Below are 17,556 nucleotides of genomic sequence, written 5' to 3' on the forward strand. Positions count from 1 at the left end.
CTTGGCCTCCCAAAGTGCTGGGATTATAGGCATGAGCCACCACCCACACTTCTTTTACTCTAGGAATCTTTTGTTCAAAAGTCCATTTGCTATGATCTCAATATGTAGTCTTTCAATAATGAACAATTATTGACCCCCTACCAAGCAGGCATCCCCACCCACCTGCCCATTCTCCTTAAAGGTTGCAGGTATTGCACAGTGCAGAGGAATCACCTCCCCTATTGAAGACAATAACTCAATGAACTTACATCTGTGTGTACTTTTATCATCTCCTTAAGAGAAATGCTGAGAAGTGGGATATTAGGGTCAGGGGCCAACTTTGGTCTTGAACCAAAGTTCTGGGAGCAAGGTTCTGGGAGCCCGGGAGAGAGGTAAATGATTTGGTCCTTGTCCTTCAATAGCCCAGTCAGCTTGAGATGAGATTCAAGAAAGGGAAAAGGAGATCTCAATACTTAATGCTACTGGGCATGGTGGCTCATGCCTGTAATCCCAGCACTTTCGGAGACTGAGGCGGGTGGATCGCTTAAGCCCAGGAGTTCAAGACCAGCCTGGGCAACATGACAAAACCCAGTCTCTCCAAAAAATACAAAAATGTGCCAAGCGCAGTGGCATGCGCCTATAGTCACAGCTACTTGGGAGGCTGAGGTGGGAGGATTGCTTGAGCTCAGGAGACAGAGGTTGCAGTGAGCCGAGATTTAACACTGCACTCCAGCCTGGGTGACAGAGAGACTTGGACTCAAAACAAAAACAGAAAAAAAACTAAATGCTGTGCCTCCCATCAGTTCCTCCCTAGGAATTCATCTTGTAGATAGCACACAGACACATAAGGGCATACTTACTGCATCATTGTAAAAGCTCATATCCTAAACGTTCAGCATTAGGGGCTTGAGTAAATACATATTGTTATGGTACTAATATGGATCCATCTCCAAGTAAGATGAAGAGAGGTATAGAACAATGGTTTTTATTTTTATTTATTTATTTATTTTTGAGACAGAATCTCACTTTGTCACCCAGGCTGGAGTGCAGTGGCACAATCTTGGCTCACTGCAACCTCCGCCTCCCGGGTTCAGGTGATTCTCCTGCCTCAGATTCCCAAGTAGCTGGGATTACAGGCGCACGCCACCATGCCTGGCTAATTTTTGTATTTTTAGTAGAGATAGGGTTTCACCATGTTGCCCAGGCTGATCTTGAACTCCTGACCTCAGGTGATCCACCTACCTTGGCCTCCCAAAGTACTGGGATTACAGGTGTGAGCCAGCATGCCAGCCTAGAACAATGTTCGTATGCTGTTTGTATATTCTTTAAAATACAGACGGATTTACACTTGTTAAGATATAGACCTGCAGCCACTAACCCTAAGTGGCCATTGAACTATTAATTTATTTATTTTTATGTTTAGAATCAAAGTCTCACTCTGTTGCCCAGGCTGGAGTGCAGTGGTGGAATTATGGCTCACTGCAGACTCAAACTCCTGGGCTCAAGCTATCCTCCTACCTCAGCCTCCAGAGTCACTTGGATTTTTTGTTTGTTTGTCTGTTTTTGAGATGGAGTCTTGCTCTTTTCGCCCAGGCTGGAGTGCCATGGCGTGATCTTGGCTCACTGCAACCTCCGCCTCCCAGGTTCAAGCGATTCTCCTGCCTCAGCCTCCCGAGTAGCTGGGATTACAGGTGCGTGCCACCAGGCCCAGCTAATGTTTGTATTTTTAGTAGAGACGGGTTTTCACAATGTCGGCCAGGCTGGTCTCAAACTCCTGACCTTGTGATCCACCTGCCTCAGCCTCCCAAAGTGCTGGGATTACAGGTGTGAGCCACCGCGCCCAGCGAGTCACTTGGATTATAGGCAGGGGCCACCACGCCGGGCTAAGTTTTTAAAAAATGTTTTGTAGAGACAAGGTTTCACCATATTGCCCAAGCTGGTCTTGAATTACTAGCCTCAGGCAATTCTCCTGCATCAGACTCTGGAGTTGCTGGGATTATAGGTGTGAGCCACAGTGCCAGCACTATTGAGCCCTTTAAATGTTGCAAGTACAAATTGAGACGTGCTGGGTGTGTAAAATGCATATTACGGTTTGAAGACTTGGTATCCAAAAAAGTATGTAAAATATCTCATTAATTTATATTGATAACATGTTGAATAATATTTTGAATACATTACATTGAATAAAATATTACAGTAATTTCATGTTTCTTTTTTACTGTTTTAAATGTGGCTACTATAATATTTTAAATTATGTATGTGGGCCAGGCACAGTGGCTCACGCCTGTAATCCTAGCACTTTGGGAGGCCGAGGTGGGTGGATCACCTGAGGTCAGGAGTTTGAGACCAGCCTGGCCAATATGGCAAAACCCTGTGTCTACTGAAAATACAAAATTGGCCAGGAATGGTGGTGGGCACCTGTAATCCCAGATACTCGGGAGGCTGAGGCAGGAAAATCGCTTGAACCCAGGAGGCGGAGAGCCGAGATCATGCCACTGTACTCCAGCCTGGGCGACAGGGCGAGACTCCATCTCAAACAAAAAAACCCAGAACCCCTCTGTGGTCTTGCCCACCTCCCCCCTCACTGGCCCAGAGGTGACCTGACTGTGGAATTTCAAGGGATTCAATAGTATAATGCCTGCCCTGCCACACACACCCTGTGCAGATGTATGTTGGCTGGGTGGGGGGTGGGGGGATACCTGTTGTGTTTATTTTGAAAATGCAAATCTCGGGGCAGTTTTATTTCTGGTTTTTGGGCTGGGTGGCTTCACAAGGGCACTTCCCCCTTCCCTCCTGGCACTAAGGGCAGTCACATCCTCACTGGAAGTAGTGGCTGGAGGTCCAGGGCATGACCCCTGACCCAGGGAGGATGAACCGGAAATTCAGTCTTGCAGAGCCCTCTGCACAGCACAGGAGCTAGGCAAAATGTAGAGAAAAGGAAAGGTCACGGTTCCCACCTTGGCCACCCCTCTCAGGTGGGGCTGGGGTCTTCCCCTCCCCTTCAGATGCATTGGCCCACTCAGCCCCCCAGCACCAGGCCCTCCCTTTTGCCACTGCCATCCAATGCACCTTGGGTCCGGGTGGCTGGGACTGCACGAGAAGGGGTGCTCCTGCCTTGCTGAGCTGCAGCCCGCCCCCCACACCACCACCCGCCCAGCCAGAGGCCACTTCTAACCTGGGGAGACGGGATGCGAAAGCTGCTCACTACCCACTGGCTTTTGGGTGCAGCCTCCTGGAACAAGAGGCCTGGAAAACTAGCGGGGCTGGAAGGCATTTAGATAATTGGAAGATGGGCCGGGCACAGTGGCTCATGCCTGTAATCCCAGCACTTTGGGAGGCCTAGGCGGGTGGATCACGAGGTCAAGAGTTCGAGACCAGCCTGGCCAATATGGTGAAACCCCTGTCTCTACTAAAAATACAAAAATTAGCTGGGCATGGTGGCGCGCTCCTGTAGTCTCACAGCTACTCGGGAGGCTGAGGCAGAAGAATCGCTTGAACCCGGGTGGCGGAGGTTGTAGTGAGCAGAGATCGCCACTGCACTCCAGCCGGGTTGACAGAGCGAGACTCCATCTCAAAAAAAAAAAAAGATAATTGGAAGATGCTCCGCTTAAAACGAATGACAAATTCAGCCTCTCTGGTCTGGTCATCAAAGAAACACCAATTAAATAATATGGTGCCATTGGCACCAAGTTAGCCAAATCATCAATGGGCGTGATACTTAATTCGCTTCTCTGGTTGCTGACACCCTCCTCGACTCCCAGCCGCGGAAATCCATTCCTAGTTCCACCGTTTAGAGCCTCTACTGGGGCTGCCGCGAAAATTGGGCCGGTTGAGGTAACATCTAACCTGGGGTCCCCCGAAAGCGCCCATCAGTTCCGCTTGGGGGCCCCACTGCCCTCCCACCTCCTACGCTAGGCGCTCCGCCTGCGAATGACGTTTTGCTGCTGCTCAGGGCAGCCAGTCGCGGAGGCGGGGAGGCTGCGCGGTCAGAGGCGCCTGGAGCGAGCGAATCCTGGCCCACCGCCTGCCCAACCGCGTGACCTTGATTTAGTTAATGAACTTCACGCCTCAACGTCCAGGTCTGTAAAATGGGGTATCTAACGCAGACCGCACAGCCCAGCTGGGTTTAGCAAACTTCCGGGAGCCGGTTGGAGCCTCTCCCCGTCCCTAGCGGTGATCCCAGGTGACGACATGCCGCGGGGGGTCCTGCGGAGGCCACCCTAGGGCGTTGCTGCTGCCTTTGGGAGTGTGGAGCTCCAAACCATGTCGCGAGAGGCGGATTTTGGGAGGCCAGGATCCTCGCGCCAGGGGGATGTGAGAGGGTGTGGGATAAATCTTAATTCCTCCGGCCCACCCAAAGCCTGGAAATCCAGCCTCCGCGCCTCTTGCCCTGCGGGCCCCGCCCTCAATCCCGCCCTCATCTAACCCGCTACCCCATTGGTGGCGTCTGGCGGCGCGGCTGCTGTTATTTTTCGAATATATAAGGAGGTGGAAGTGGCAGCTGCAACTAGAGGCTTCCCAGGCTGGTGCCTGAGCCCCGCGTCCCTCGCCCCCCGCCCTCCCTTCATCCCTCTCCTCCCTCGCGCCTGACCCTGTGGCTCTTCCTCCCTCCTTCCCTCCCTCCCCATCCCTCGCCCGCTGCCTCCCTCGGCCCAGCCAGCTGTGCCGGCGTTTGTTGGCTGCCCTGCGCCCGGCCCTCCAGCCAGCCTTCTGCCGGCCCCGCCGCGATGGAGGTGCCCCAGCCGGAGCCCGCGCCAGGCTCGGCTCTCAGTCCAGCAGGCGTGTGCGGTGGCGCCCAGCGTCCCGGCCACCTCCCGGGCCTCCTGCTGGGATCTCATGGCCTCCTGGGGTCTCCGGTGCGCGCGGCCGCTTCCTCGCCGGTCACCACCCTCACCCAGACCATGCACGACCTCGCCGGGCTCGGCAGGTAGGACACCCCAAGGAGGCTGGATATGGGGGTGAGAGGCTCGGTCTGGAGTCCTGGGCCTCCTGGAGAACTGGGCATGGTAGTCGAATCCAGGAGGTGGAGTCCCGGGGAGGCATCCTGGGCAGTGGAGAGGTACACCCTTGTTCCTTCATAGGGGCGCAGGACATGGGAAGTGAGACCTGGGCTGTGCCCCCCACACCCTCCAGGTGACCTGCTCTCAGTCTGCACAAGCCTCTCCAAGTCTTCTTTCCCCTCACTCCCTCCTCCCTCATTGTGCCTCCACCACGCTGCCTCCCTAATCTCTGCCCAGATAGCCACCATTTTGCCCCAGGATGGGAATCCCAAGCCTGGAGAGGGAACTTGAGGGTGGCAGAGCCGTGGAGCACTCACACATCCATGCCCCTGCTCCCTCCACTCCAATTCTGCCCCCAGAATTAAGGCAATTAATTAAACACTGATCCTGCTCCGTAAGTCTGCAAGGGGAGAGCTGGGTTGTTCCAGTAGGAGAACCTGGTCTTGGTCCATCCTTCAGGAAGGGTCCTGGAAAGGTGGGGGTCTGACAGTTTAGGGGAAGGCTCTCTGGGGTGGCTCTGCTAGACCACCAACCCCTAGGCTGGCCTCCAGCCAGGCCGCCTTGCTCTCACCCTGGGCTCACCTTCCCCTGCACCTGGGAGGACCTTTCCTAAACCAGTCAACAAAGAGAAGACCCTTTAGGGCCTCTGTAGAATGAAACTGCCTTGACCTGAGAAGAGGGGGCCCTCGGGGCCATTGCTTTCCCAGTGTAGTGTTTCGCTCAGTTCTTTTCTCAGCAAGGGAGTGGGAACGTGGGCTAGCCAGGTCTTGAGCCCCACGTTTACCTTTCTCCTTTCCCGGGTCCCTGCTCCCTTCCCAGCGAAACCCCAAAGAGTCAGGTAGGGACCCTGCTCCTCCGCAGCCGCAGCCGCAGCCGCCTGACGCGCCTCTCCCTGTCTCGACGGGCATCCGAATCCTCCCTGACGTCTGAATCCTCCGAATCTTCTGATGCAGGTGAGGCCCAGGGGAGTCTGGAGAGATCTGCCTGTGCCAGGAGAGTTTGTGGGGGCTGCCTGGGCCTCCCAATTTCCCTGCTGATCAAACTAACAATCCTCCCCACAACCTGGTGGGCCCCGGAGCCTCTCCCCAACCCTCCACAGAGATGGAAGGAAGACACACCTCTTGGGCTCACCACACCCAACATGGACTGGCTGAGTGGATGAGAGGGTGGGGCCCTCTACGGAGATGACATCTTACCTATGTAAAACCACGCACCAAAGTTCCTAAACCACTGCCCTACCTGGGAAGCACCCAGGGCTGAGAGTTGGTCTTTAGAACATTCTTAGCCTATAACCTCTTCTTTAAAAATCTGTTGTCTCTTCTAGAACAAATTATTTTAAACCAGTTCAAGAAAAATGCTTAGCGAGCATTGTGGTTTAAAGACGGATATGAAGGAATTTCCATAGTAAACAGGGAGTGGAGCCCTGGACCATTTGGGGGACGATGTTTCAGCTCTCAGGGTCCATGGTTGGGTTTTTGTTTCATTTTCTAATGTGTCAAAGTCCAAACTAGAAACTTTTTTTTTTTCTTATTGGGACATGGTGGGGGAAAGTATACAGAAAGTGCCACTCACTAATTTCAAACCAAGGTGCTCTGTCCCCTCAGGTCTCTGCATGGATTCCCCCAGCCCTATGGACCCCCAGATGGCAGAGCAGATGTGAGTAGAGAAGGGAATGTGTACTACCAAGCATTCAGCACCTGTCTTTAAGAATCCTACTTCTACCATAAACTCACCGAGAAGGCCTGGGAAAGCAGACAGACCATGGGGTGGCTTCAGGATCCCCATGGCCGGGGGGCTCACTGACCTTCTTAGGCCTTGGCATTCTGCTCCCTGTCTCAGAGAAGGATCTGCTCTCATGGGAGCCAATCGAGAGTGGGCTCAGGGCCAGGGATAGTGGGGACAGTGGCCACTGGGAGAGCAGATACTAGACTACAGCCCATGTCTTGCAGGAATACAAGCCCAGCGTATGTCCCATTTTTCTTTCTTGCCTATACCCATTTTTTTCTGAGAAATATTACAATTTAAAAATATGATCCAACTAATTCAAAACTTTAACTCACTCTAGGCCAAACAAAACACAGTTGCCTGCAGGTTGATTTGGCTCTTGGCCGAACAGCAACCTCTGACTTCGATGACACTTGACCCTCTGTCCAGCCCTGGTCTAGGCTCTTTGTGCAAGGAAATGGAGAGAGAGTTGGTGGGCTCTGGCCTGGACAGACCTTCTCCTTGGCTGTGGGCATGGGTGGTGTCTTCCAGAGCACAGCTGTTCCCGTCCAGTTGTTAAAGCCCAAGCAGCGGAGCAGCTGCCAGCCATTAATAAGGACAGCTGGGCATCCCTGGCCTGTGCTGGGGACTGTGGCTTTGGATTTAGGGTAGTGACTTGTCTTACCTCCCATTGCCTTTGATCAGACTGGGCTGGGCTGCAGATCGGTTCACAAACAGGAAATGAGGAGAGGATTGGGTGGGGTTGGGGGACTGCAGCTTGGTTTTGGTGGCAGCACAGAGCAGTCTTGCCCTACCCCCGAGGCTCACGTGCAAGCCAATGAAATTGGTCATCCCTGATGCCAAGTTGGCTGGGCACAGCAGCCCCCCCCAGGGGGGCATCCTCCACTTTATCCCTGAGTGGTTCCCTTCCCTGCACCTGCTTTGACAGTTATACAGAGTTTCTCAGAAAGAAGCTGTGTGTGTGTGTGTGTGTGTGTGTGTATGTGTGTGTAGATACACAAAAGCTCCGCGTGGCAGGTGGTCTCCTGTAACATGGCTGGGGGGCGGGGCCTCAGAGGGAACATGTGTTGGAATTCCTTGCCTGCTGGCCTCTTCTAAGGCAGGAGGAGGGGGTGGGACAGGAGGGGGTGGTCCTGGAAAATTCCATAGGAGGGAGGAGAGGATGTGACCCTGCACGTTTGTCACTAGGGGGTCTACCGTATCAGACAGGAGCTGTTTGGGGGAGCCCTAAAGCAGGCCTCAGTCCTCGGAGGACCGGGAGCCAGGCCAGCTCCTCACAGGGGAGAGGAAGCCTAGCCTTGCTGTTGTCCAGGCCCTGGAGACACCCACATTGCTGGGTGCCCCTGGCCTATCATCATAGGATGGATGGATGCCTTTCCTGGCAGCCATATGGCCCCGCTGAGGTGATTTGCATACAGGTGGAAGGCCTGGTGCAGGCTGGTGAGACTGTTGCCTTGGTGACGCCTCCCTGACCCTGTGACCTGCCCCAGCTGTCTCTATCACTGCCATTCTCTGGGCTTGCTTTCATTCAGGGCAGCCTTTAAAATTCCAGCCTGCCTTTTATCTCCCCCCTCCCCAATACCTGGGCCCCCTGATGGTGGGCGTTCTTCTTACCCCACCCCTTCCACTGCCTTGAGCCCTGGCCCTTGTCTTTGCCCTTACTCCCCCCTGGACTGGAGACCTGGTGCTGGGGACTGGGGGCCTGGTGCTGGGGTGGGTGATGGGTGCGGAGGGAGGATGGGTTGCATGGGACCCTTCTCTGTCCTAGGTTTGAACAGGCCATCCAGGCAGCCAGCCGGGTCATTCGAAAGTAAGTGTTCCTGGGCCTCTTCCATCTACCACAAGCTTTCCTCTAGGACGCACAGGGCTCTGGAAGGGCATGCTGCATGCTCTCGGTCCCTGCCCTGCCTCTCCCAGCTCTCACCTGTTCCCATTTCCTCCTGTAGTGAGCAGTTTGCCATCAGACGCTTCCAGTCTATGCCGGTGAGTGTCTTTGAGGCCTGACTAAGGCTTAGGCATGCTGGCCAGGCATGGGGTAGATGAGCAGGAGGCATCCAGGGATCACCCAGCTGGGTGTCCCCAGGCAGGCTGTGGGAGATGGGGTTTCAGAAGTAGATAGGTAAGTGGGAGGAACTGGAGGAGAGGTGGAGAAGGTAGGGCCTGGGCTGGTGCCGGAGGAATACAGCCTTCATTCCTCTGCCTGCCGCCCTGCCTGGCTCTCTAGGTGAGGCTGCTGGGCCACAGCCCCGTGCTTCGGAACATCACCAACTCCCAGGCACCCAACGGCCGGAGGAAGAGCGAGGCGGGCGGTGGAGCTGCCAGCAGCTCTGGGGAAGACAAGGAGAATGTGCGCTTCTGGAAGGCCGGGATGGGAGCTCTCCAGGGAGAGGAGGGGGCATGCTGGGGTGGTTCCCTGGCATGTGAGGACCCTCCTCTCCCATCTTGGCTGCAGGATGGATTTGTCTTCAAGATGCCATGGAAGCCCACACATCCCAGCTCCACCCATGCTCTGGCAGAGTGGGCCAGCCGCAGGGAAGCCTTTGCCCAGAGACCCAGCTCGGCCCCTGACCTGATGGTACATCCAGAGAGCTGACCTCTGGGAGGGGCCTGGGGATGCAGCTTCGGGGAAGAGGAGGGTGGCCCTGAACCCCCAGGCACTGGGAACTTTTCCTCAGGAGGATGGGGCAGGAACTATCTCCACCTCTAAGTCTGTGTCTGTCTGTCATGTGGACAGTGTCTCAGTCCTGAGCGGAAGATGGAAGTGGAGGAGCTCAGCCCCTTGGCCCTAGGTCGCTTCTCTCTGACCCCTGTAGAAGGGGATACTGAGGAAGATGATGGATTTGTGGACATCCTAGAGAGTGACTTAAAGGTAAACAGCCTTGTCCCACCAGGCCCCTACCTCCCCCTCCCTGGGTTCGCCCAAAAGAAGAGAACTCTGAGCCCTCGTGGCAGGACCGAGACCTCATTCCAGTGTCAGAAGAAGAATTTGAGGTAACTGAGTCACAGCCTAACCTCTGGCCAATGAGAGAAGAGCCAGTGTCTGGTGCCACAGTGGAGGGCAGGTTTGGGAGGTAGGGGAGCTTCTCACCCCAACCTGGAGTTTGCCAGGGAAACAGGGAAGGCTGTGCTGGAGGATTCCGGGACTGGAGGGGTTTGGCCTATGCCTGTGGGTATGATCTTGTCCTTGCTAATCTGGCCTCAGGACGATGATGCAGTTCCCCCAGGCATGGAGAGTCTCATTAGTGCCCCACTGGTCAAGACCTTGGAAAAGGAAGAGGAACAGGTGGGCCTCTGGGGTGGCCCCCTCCGAATTTGGAGGCATGGGGTCCATCCTACTCTCCGGTGGATTTGAGGGACGGGGTGGGGCCTGGGCACTCTGATCCCTAACCTGCTGTCCCTGCCAGGACCTCGTCATGTACAGCAAGTGCCAGCGGCTCTTCCGCTCTCCGTCCATGCCCTGCAGTGTGATCCGGCCCATCCTCAAGAGGCTGGAGCGGCCCCAGGACAGGGACACGCCCGTGCAGAATAAGCGGAAGCGGAGCGTGACCCCTCCTGAGGAGCAGCAGGAGGCTGAGGAACCTGTGAGTGCCTTCCTCCTGGGGTCCACTTTGGCATGCACCTGGGCAGCCACCCCCTTGGCTAAGTTTGTGGCAGAGGGCAGGCGGCAGCCTGGGCATGGCAGAGAAAGGGGGTACCAGTCAGGCAGAGCACAGAGGGACAGCCCCACCCTGACCCTGGCCTCCATCTGACTCACTTTCCAGAAAGCCCGCGTCCTCCGCTCAAAATCACTGTGTCACGATGAGATCGAGAACCTCCTGGACAGTGACCACCGAGAGCTGATTGGAGATTACTCTAAGGTACCTGCAGCATCGAAGGGCCCCTTGGGGGCTTGACCTCTTACTGACTAGTGGTCCTCTAGCCCAGGGGCTGCTTGGGTTCCTCCCTCTCTCCCTGGAGCCCCCCTTTCCTTTGTCCTTTGTATCTTTTCATCCTTTGTTCTCACACAGACTCCTCCCTCTGGCCCTCCTTGTCTCCTGACTCCACCTCAAGTCAGTCCAGGCATCTGTTGCATCGCCATCTTATTTCCAAGCTCATACCTAGCTTGGAACCCCCTCATGTCTCACCTTCGGGCTTGGCAGAGAGTAGGGAGCAGAGTGTGGAGTTCATCTCTTCCACTTCCCTTTTTCATTTCTCTTTCCCCTTGGAAGGTTGTTCCCTGGGTGTCAGACCCAAGAGGCGCCTCTCAGTTGCCATGGGAACCAGAACTGAATTTGAAGGCCAAAGCAGGTGTGGCCTCTGATTTTGGGAATGAAACTTCATTCTTTTAGGCTCCTGGTCTTACCAATTTAACTTTCTCCTCTCTCCCGCATCCCTTCCCTTCCCTTCCCTTCCCTTCAGGCCTTCCTCCTACAGACAGTAGATGGAAAGCACCAAGACCTCAAGTACATCTCACCAGAAACGGTAAACAGCGTTGCCCCATTTTCTAGGCACATTTGGGACTGTAGCTCCATTGTTGACCTTCCCTGGGGACAGGCTGTATGGACTAGGCCAGAGGACAGGCTAGGGCCACCTGCCAGCTGCCAGCCTGACCTGCTGGAAACAACCCCCATGACCTCCTACAGATGGTGGCCCTGTTGACGGGCAAGTTCAGCAACATCGTGGATAAGTTTGTGATTGTAGACTGCAGATACCCCTATGAGTATGAAGGTGGGCACATCAAGGTAAAGTGGGGCAATGGAGAGAGGCCCTGAAGATCCCACCTGGTTTAGGTCCTTGCTCTGCCAAGAGGGTGAATGGGTGGAGGACGCGTGCCCCCTCTCATGGGGAGGGTTCCTACTAAGAGAAGGACAGGGACTGCAGGGGGAGGGGCCTGCCTCCTGGACCCAGGGCTATGCCTGACCTCTGGCTCCTCTGACAGACTGCGGTGAACTTGCCCCTGGAACGCGACGCTGAGAGCTTCCTGCTGCAGAGCCCCATCACACCCTGTAGCCTGGACAAGAGAGTCATCCTCATTTTCCACTGTGAATTCTCATCTGAGCGTGGGCCCCGCATGTGAGTCCCAGCTCCGCCCAGCCAGCTAGTGTCTGCCCCAGCCTTCCCTGCCCAGGCTCACAGGTGCTGGCACCATTGAGATGGCCAGGGGTGCAAGTCCAGGTCCTCCTCTGTCCCATCTGATGGCCTAGAGCTGACCTCAGCCCTGCTTCACTGTGCATGGTACCCGCCTCCCATCTCGTTCACTGTCCTCCCTATCAAGCCTCATGTCCACCCCCCATCCATTACTGCCACCCTCAGAAAATCTAGTTCCAAGTCTCTAGCGGTGTCTTTCTCGAAATTTAAGGGCCCCGTGTCAGTCCCCAGCACACTGACCCTCCGCATGTTCAGTGCTGTTAGGTCTCCATTGCAACCTCCTCCATTGGCATCCACAGCACCTGGGCCTCCCTGGCTGAGCTCCTTCTGTCTCTATTCCTGTTCTGCCTGGCCATCTGTCCTCCCACCCCTGCCTCCTCCTGGGTTGCCACTGGTCCATCTGACTGCTAGTGGCTCTCCAGCCTGGCCTCATCCATGTGGTGGGAATCTGCACCCTGACGCCCCTTACAGAGTCGCATCCCTGCGGCCCTCCCAACTTCTCCAGGCATCCCAGCACGTGTCACACACCTCCACCCGGGCACCGGGCCTGGGCACTGGCTTCAGTCTTGGGTCCTCCTCCTCCCTTCTCCCCACCACTGATCCTCACTGGGTCTTGTCCAGGAGTGGCCTGAATGGATCCCTTGAATTTGGCCCACTTGTCTCCTCTCCTGCTTCTCCTTTCCTGGTCCAGGCACAGATATCTCTAACAAAGATTGTGCAACTGCCTTCTAGAAACGGAGAGTTCATCCCCTTGATTTTACCTCCTTCCTTCCACCTCCCCACCCTCTTCTGTAGCCAGACTGATCTAAAAATGTTCTTGTGGTTACGTTCCTGTGCTCTAAAGCCTTCTGTGGCTCCCCAAGGCCCTCAAAGGAGGGGACCTGGGGGATAGGTCCCATGATGTACAAGCCACTGCATGCCCCACTCTGACCACACCCTGCCTATGACGCCCCAGGTGCCGTTTCATCAGGGAACGAGACCGTGCTGTCAACGACTACCCCAGCCTCTACTACCCCGAGATGTATATCCTGAAAGGCGGCTACAAGGAGTTCTTCCCTCAGCACCCGGTAGCGTGGGTGGGGAAGGCCACAGTCTCTGTGTGAGGGTTGGCTTGGCCAGGCTGGAGCCATGGGATAGGGGGTGGGAGGGTTGAGTCCCTGCCAAACTTACCCATTCCACTGCATTGACCCCTCCTGTCCTGCCCTAGAACTTCTGTGAACCCCAGGACTACCGGCCCATGAACCACGAGGCCTTCAAGGATGAGCTAAAGACCTTCCGCCTCAAGACTCGCAGCTGGGCTGGGGAGCGGAGCCGGCGGGAGCTCTGTAGCCGGCTGCAGGACCAGTGAGGGGCCTGTGTCAGTCCTGCTACCTCCCTTGCCTTTCAAGGCCTGAAGCCAGCTGCCCTATGGGCCTGCCGGGCTGAGGGCCTGCTGGAGGCCTCAGGTGCTATCCATGGGAAAGATGGTGTGGGTGTCCTGCCTGTCTGCCCCAGCCCTGATTCCCCTGTGGCATCCCATCATTTTCCATATCCTGGTGCCCCCCCACCCCTGGAAGAGCCCAGTCTGTTGAGTTAGTTAAGTTGGGTTACTACCAGCTTAAAGGCAGTATTTTGTGTCCTCCAGGAGCTTCTTGTTTCCTTGTTAGGATTAACCCTTCATCTTCCTGTGTCCTGAAACGCTCCTTTGTGTGTGTGTCAGCTAAACCTGGGGGAGAGCCATGGTTCCTGAGGATGGGTCAGAGCTAAACTCCTTCCTGGCCTGGGAGTCAGCTCTCTGCCCTGTGTACTTCCCGGGCCAGGGCTGCCCCTAACCTCTGTAGGAACCGTGGTATGTCTGCCATGTTGCCCCTTTCTCTTTTCCTCTTTCCTGTTCCACCATATGAGCACCTCCAGCCTGAACAGAAGCTCTTACTCTTTCCTATTTCAGTGTTACCTGTGTGCTTGGTCTGTTTGACTTTATACCCATCTCAGGACACTTCCGTAGACTGTTTAGGTTCCCCTGTCAAATATCAGTTACCCACTCGGTCCCAGTTTTGTTGCCCCAGAAAGGGATGTTATTATCCTTGGGGGGCTCCCTGGGCAAGGGCTAAGGCCTGAATTGTGAGCCTGCTGGAAGCCCAGCCCCTACTGCTGTGAACCCTGGGGCCTGACTGGTCAGAACTTGCTGCTGTCTTGTTGCGGATGGATGGAAGGTTGGATGGATGGGTGGATGGCCGTGGATGCGCAGTGCCTTGCACACCCAAACCAGGTGGGAGTGTTTTGTTGAGCATGACAGCCTGGAGCAGGTATATATGTGTGTCTATTTGTGTGGACAAAAATCTTTACACTTAGGGTTTGGAACTATTCAAGAGGAAATGTCACAGAAGCAGCTAAACCAAGGACTGAGCACCCTCTGGATTCTGAATCTCAAGATGGGGGCAGGGCTGTGCCTGAAGGCCCTGCTGAGTCATCTGTTAGGGCTTTGGGTCAATAAAGCACTGAGCAAGTTGAGAAACCAGCATTGTGTCCTTTGGGGCCCTAGGCAAGACCCCAGCAGCCCGCCAATTGCGGGATTGGGGTAGGGGACAGGGTCAGCAGAGGCAGGAAGAGTTGCTGGAAAGGTGCCCTCATGCTCTTGTCCCTTCTTCTCCCAATGTCTTCCATCTCTTGGGTGAGACTCCTGCCAGGACTCTGGATTCAACCCCTCCTTCCCCTCACCTGGCCTCCCAAGCACTTCTAGGCTTGCCCTTCCTAAACTCGGCACCAAAAAGCAAGAGTGACCTCATCACTCAAGGATCATCAGTGGCTCCCCATTGTCCTCAGGATAAACTTAAAGCCAGGTGCAGTGACTCACGCCTGTAATCCCAGCACTTTGGGAGGCTGAGGTGGGCAGATCACAAAGTCAAGGGTTCGAGACCAGCCTGGCCAATATGGTGAAACCCCATCTCTACTAAAAATACAAAAATTAGCCAGGCATGGTGGCACACACCTGTAGTCCCAGCTAACTGGGAGGCTGAGGCAGAAGAATTTCTTGAATCTGGGAGGCAGAGGTTGCAGTGAGCTGGTATTGTGCCACTGCACTCCAGCCTGGGCAACAGAGCGAGATACTGCCTCAAAAAAAAAAAAAAAAAACAAAACTGGCATGGCCTTTTAAGATTTGGGTCCTCCCCAGCCTCATTCCTTCAAGAAATTGGGAAAGGGCCAATCTGGGAGCACAGGCCAAACCCAGATCTCTGAGGAAATCCTCCCTGAATACCACTGCAGGTGACCCTTCTCCCAGCCCCCCACACACAAATGGGAGCTGTGCGATGGGAAGGACTCCTTTGCATCTGTATATATAAGGTGCTGTCTTTGACAGTGCACACACGTCAGGCATGATTACCACTTTGTGAGACAGTTCATCTATGTTGTGAAGTAGGTGATGCAATGATTATCCACCCCATTTTTCAGATGGGAAAATGGAGGCTATTTCCTATCAGAACAGAAAAAGGGAACTCCAGATCTCTATGCTGAGTCTAAAGGACACCTGCCCTATCTCTAGCTTGTTCTCTCAAGTTTCTTATGCACAAGAGCTTGGTCTTCACTCCTGGTTCAGAGCCCTCTGCAAGGGCACAATAGGTGGGAGTTATTGGGGTGTTGTTTTGGTCTTGGGGCTCAGCTGTGCTCAGGGAGGGAAGGGACCTCAAGGCTTCAGAAATCCCCTCCATCTAGCCGGCAGCGATAGAAAGGCAGGCTATAAATCATGCTGCTATAAAGACACATGCACACGTATGTTTATTGCGGCACTATTCACAATAGCAAAGAGTTGGAACCAACCCAAATGTCCAACAACGATAGACTGGATTAAGAAAATGTGGCACATATACACCATGGAATACTATGCAGCCATAAAAAAGGATGAGTTCATATCCTTTGTAGGGACATGGATGAAACTGGAAAACATCATTCTCAGTAAACTATCACAAGGACAAAAAACCAAACACCGCATATTCTCACTCATAGGTGGGAATTGAACAATGAGAACTCGTGGACACAGGAAGGGGAACATCACACTCTGGGGACTGTTGTGGGGTTGGGGGAGGGGGGAGGGACAGCATTAGGAGATATACCTAATGCTGGATGACGAGTTAATGGGTGCAGGAAATCAACGTGGCACATGGATACATACGTAACAAACCTGCACATTGTGCACATGTACCCTAAAACCTAAAGTATAATTAAAAAAAAAAAAAAAAGAAAGGCAAACGTTTATTTGGTGAGAGACGATTTGCCCCAGAAAAGGGGAAACAGCTGTGCAGACTCCTGAGAAAGGGAGATGGAGGAGGGGAGAGGATGGGCCCCGGGTGTCATCCTGCTGGCGTGCCTGCTCCACCCTAAGTGCTTAGGGGGTCTCGTGAAGCCACCCTTCCTCCTGGTTTCACAGAGGACAGCAGCTTCAGAAGCTCAGCGAAGGCACTCACTTGCCCCAGGGCACACAGAAGACGTAAGCAGAGCAGCCATTCCAGCCTTCCCAGGAGTATCCTATCCCCCCTTACCTCCCATCTTAGTCCCAGAGCCTCCAGGCGGGTGGGGCTGGGCAGCCTCACTTCTGCTGTGAGCGTCCTCTTCCCACTCCGGGATCAGGCCACGTGGTGAGGAGGAAACATGGGCTGAGTGTCTACAATGCCCGGGCCTTGTGCCAAGTGCTGATGTCTGTGGCCACATCTGTCCTCATTGTAACTCACCATCAGAGTCTTAGTTGCAGCCATGGGACAATTAGTATGCTGTAGACACTTTTAGATATAATGTCTCCTAAGCCCACCCAGCAGGTATTCAGCTCATTTTGTGGGAGAGGTGGGGGGATTGATCAAGCCAGGAGACACCTCTTCCCCCAAGAGAAGGCCCTGGTGCTGACATCTCTGCTGAGGAAGCAGGAGCCTGGGCCTGGGAAAGGGGGTGCTGTGGGCTTGCCTCTCAGTTTCTGACTTGGGACCCCCTCTGCCATGGAAAGTTCAGGGGGATGGGGCAGAGGTGTCTCATCTCCCTTCCCCCCAGCAAGAGAAGCTATAACTTTCTTCCTGGATGTGCTAAAGGGAAGTGGATCAGGCAGGAAAGCAGTTTAAAATCCCAGGCTGCCAGCCAGTTTTAAAAGTTGTTTAGCTTTGGCCAGGGTGGGGCAGGAATTCCAGCCTACAGGAGTTCCGAGCAACCACGTGCTGCCAGCTCACATGGTTAGAGAGCTGCATGAGGCTGGCATAAGTACAGAGAGCTGGTCGGGGGAACAGTAGTGTCTGGAGGGAAGGGGGAAGAATCTTCATCCACTTCATTGTCTGAATTGTTCACCCGGTAACTTTTGCCATGACAATTTTACAAATTAAGGTTTTCTTTTAAAATTGAGGAATAATTGACATTTCATCAAGGGCACTGATCTTCAGCATGGAGCATAGACCCAAGGGACCACCACAAAGCTCAAGATGTAGGACATCTCCATCAATTCAGGAGGCTCCCTCCCAGTTACCCCCACTCCAGAGGTAACTACTATTTTGACCTCTGTCACAGTAATTTACTTTTATCTGTTCATGAGCTTCCTATAAATGAGATTATACAGTGAGTACTCTTTTGTCTGGCTTCTTTCACCCAGCACAATGATTTTGAGATTCATTATTTTGTCCTGTGTAGCAGGAGTTTGTTTATTCTTCATTGCTGCATACTATTCCACTGTATGAATATACCCCTACTCTCTTTCTTCCTTTTTTTTTTTTTTTTT

At 54.1% G+C, this 17,556-nt stretch overlaps 1 protein-coding gene and 1 long non-coding RNA gene across 13 annotated transcripts in view; both read left to right on the forward strand.

Moving 5' to 3' along the window:
• The first annotated feature begins 3,383 nt into the window (after positions 1 to 3,383).
• Positions 3,384 to 14,325, forward strand: CDC25B (cell division cycle 25B). 12 transcript variants are annotated; one of them, XM_032143141.2, is made up of 17 exons: positions 3,562 to 4,058; positions 4,636 to 4,906; positions 5,799 to 5,932; positions 6,584 to 6,635; positions 8,473 to 8,514; positions 8,651 to 8,687; positions 8,929 to 9,051; positions 9,157 to 9,279; positions 9,439 to 9,573; positions 9,907 to 9,987; positions 10,109 to 10,285; positions 10,466 to 10,561; positions 11,103 to 11,165; positions 11,327 to 11,425; positions 11,623 to 11,756; positions 12,787 to 12,898; positions 13,039 to 14,325. In XM_032143141.2, exons 1-17 carry the CDS (start codon positions 4,034 to 4,036, stop codon positions 13,177 to 13,179), a joined length of 1,845 nt encoding a protein of 614 aa, XP_031999032.1. In that variant the 5' UTR covers positions 3,562 to 4,033; the 3' UTR covers positions 13,180 to 14,325. The 12 variants fall into 12 exon arrangements, 9 of the variants coding, with proteins under 9 accessions (XP_058289034.1, XP_031999030.1, XP_031999029.1 ...); XR_009211497.1 differs by lacking the exons at positions 12,787 to 12,898; positions 13,039 to 14,325 and adding an exon at positions 10,913 to 10,991 and having other exon boundaries at positions 3,384 to 4,058; positions 11,623 to 11,749; XM_058433051.1 differs by lacking the exons at positions 12,787 to 12,898; positions 13,039 to 14,325 and adding an exon at positions 10,913 to 10,991 and having other exon boundaries at positions 3,384 to 4,058; positions 11,327 to 11,411; positions 11,623 to 11,748.
• Positions 14,326 to 17,211: 2,886 nt separating this feature from the next.
• LOC116461444 (uncharacterized) overlaps positions 17,212 to 17,556 on the forward strand; it is a 3,479-nt gene continuing 3,134 nt past the window's right edge. Inside the window, exon 1 of the long non-coding RNA XR_004246059.1 lies at positions 17,212 to 17,320. This is a non-coding gene — a long non-coding RNA (uncharacterized LOC116461444). The remainder of the gene's footprint in view (positions 17,321 to 17,556) is intronic.

The sequence above is a fragment of the Hylobates moloch genome, unplaced genomic scaffold (assembly GCF_009828535.3).
Source record: "Hylobates moloch isolate HMO894 unplaced genomic scaffold, HMol_V3 SCAFFOLD_21, whole genome shotgun sequence".
In the NCBI taxonomy this organism is placed as follows: domain Eukaryota; kingdom Metazoa; phylum Chordata; class Mammalia; order Primates; family Hylobatidae; genus Hylobates; species Hylobates moloch.

What these genes read in the sequence shown, in the direction of transcription:
- CDC25B (XM_032143138.2), top strand. Translation starts at nt 4,034, where the DNA reads ATGAACTTCACGCCTCAACGTCCAG. An exon ending in TCCTAGAGAGTGACTTAAAG is followed by an intron (nt 9,574 to 9,906) that starts GTAAACAGCCTT and finishes ATCTGGCCTCAG; the next exon opens with GACGATGATGCAGTTCCCCC. An exon ending in AGTTCTTCCCTCAGCACCCG is followed by an intron (nt 12,899 to 13,038) that starts GTAGCGTGGGTG and finishes GTCCTGCCCTAG; the next exon opens with AACTTCTGTGAACCCCAGGA.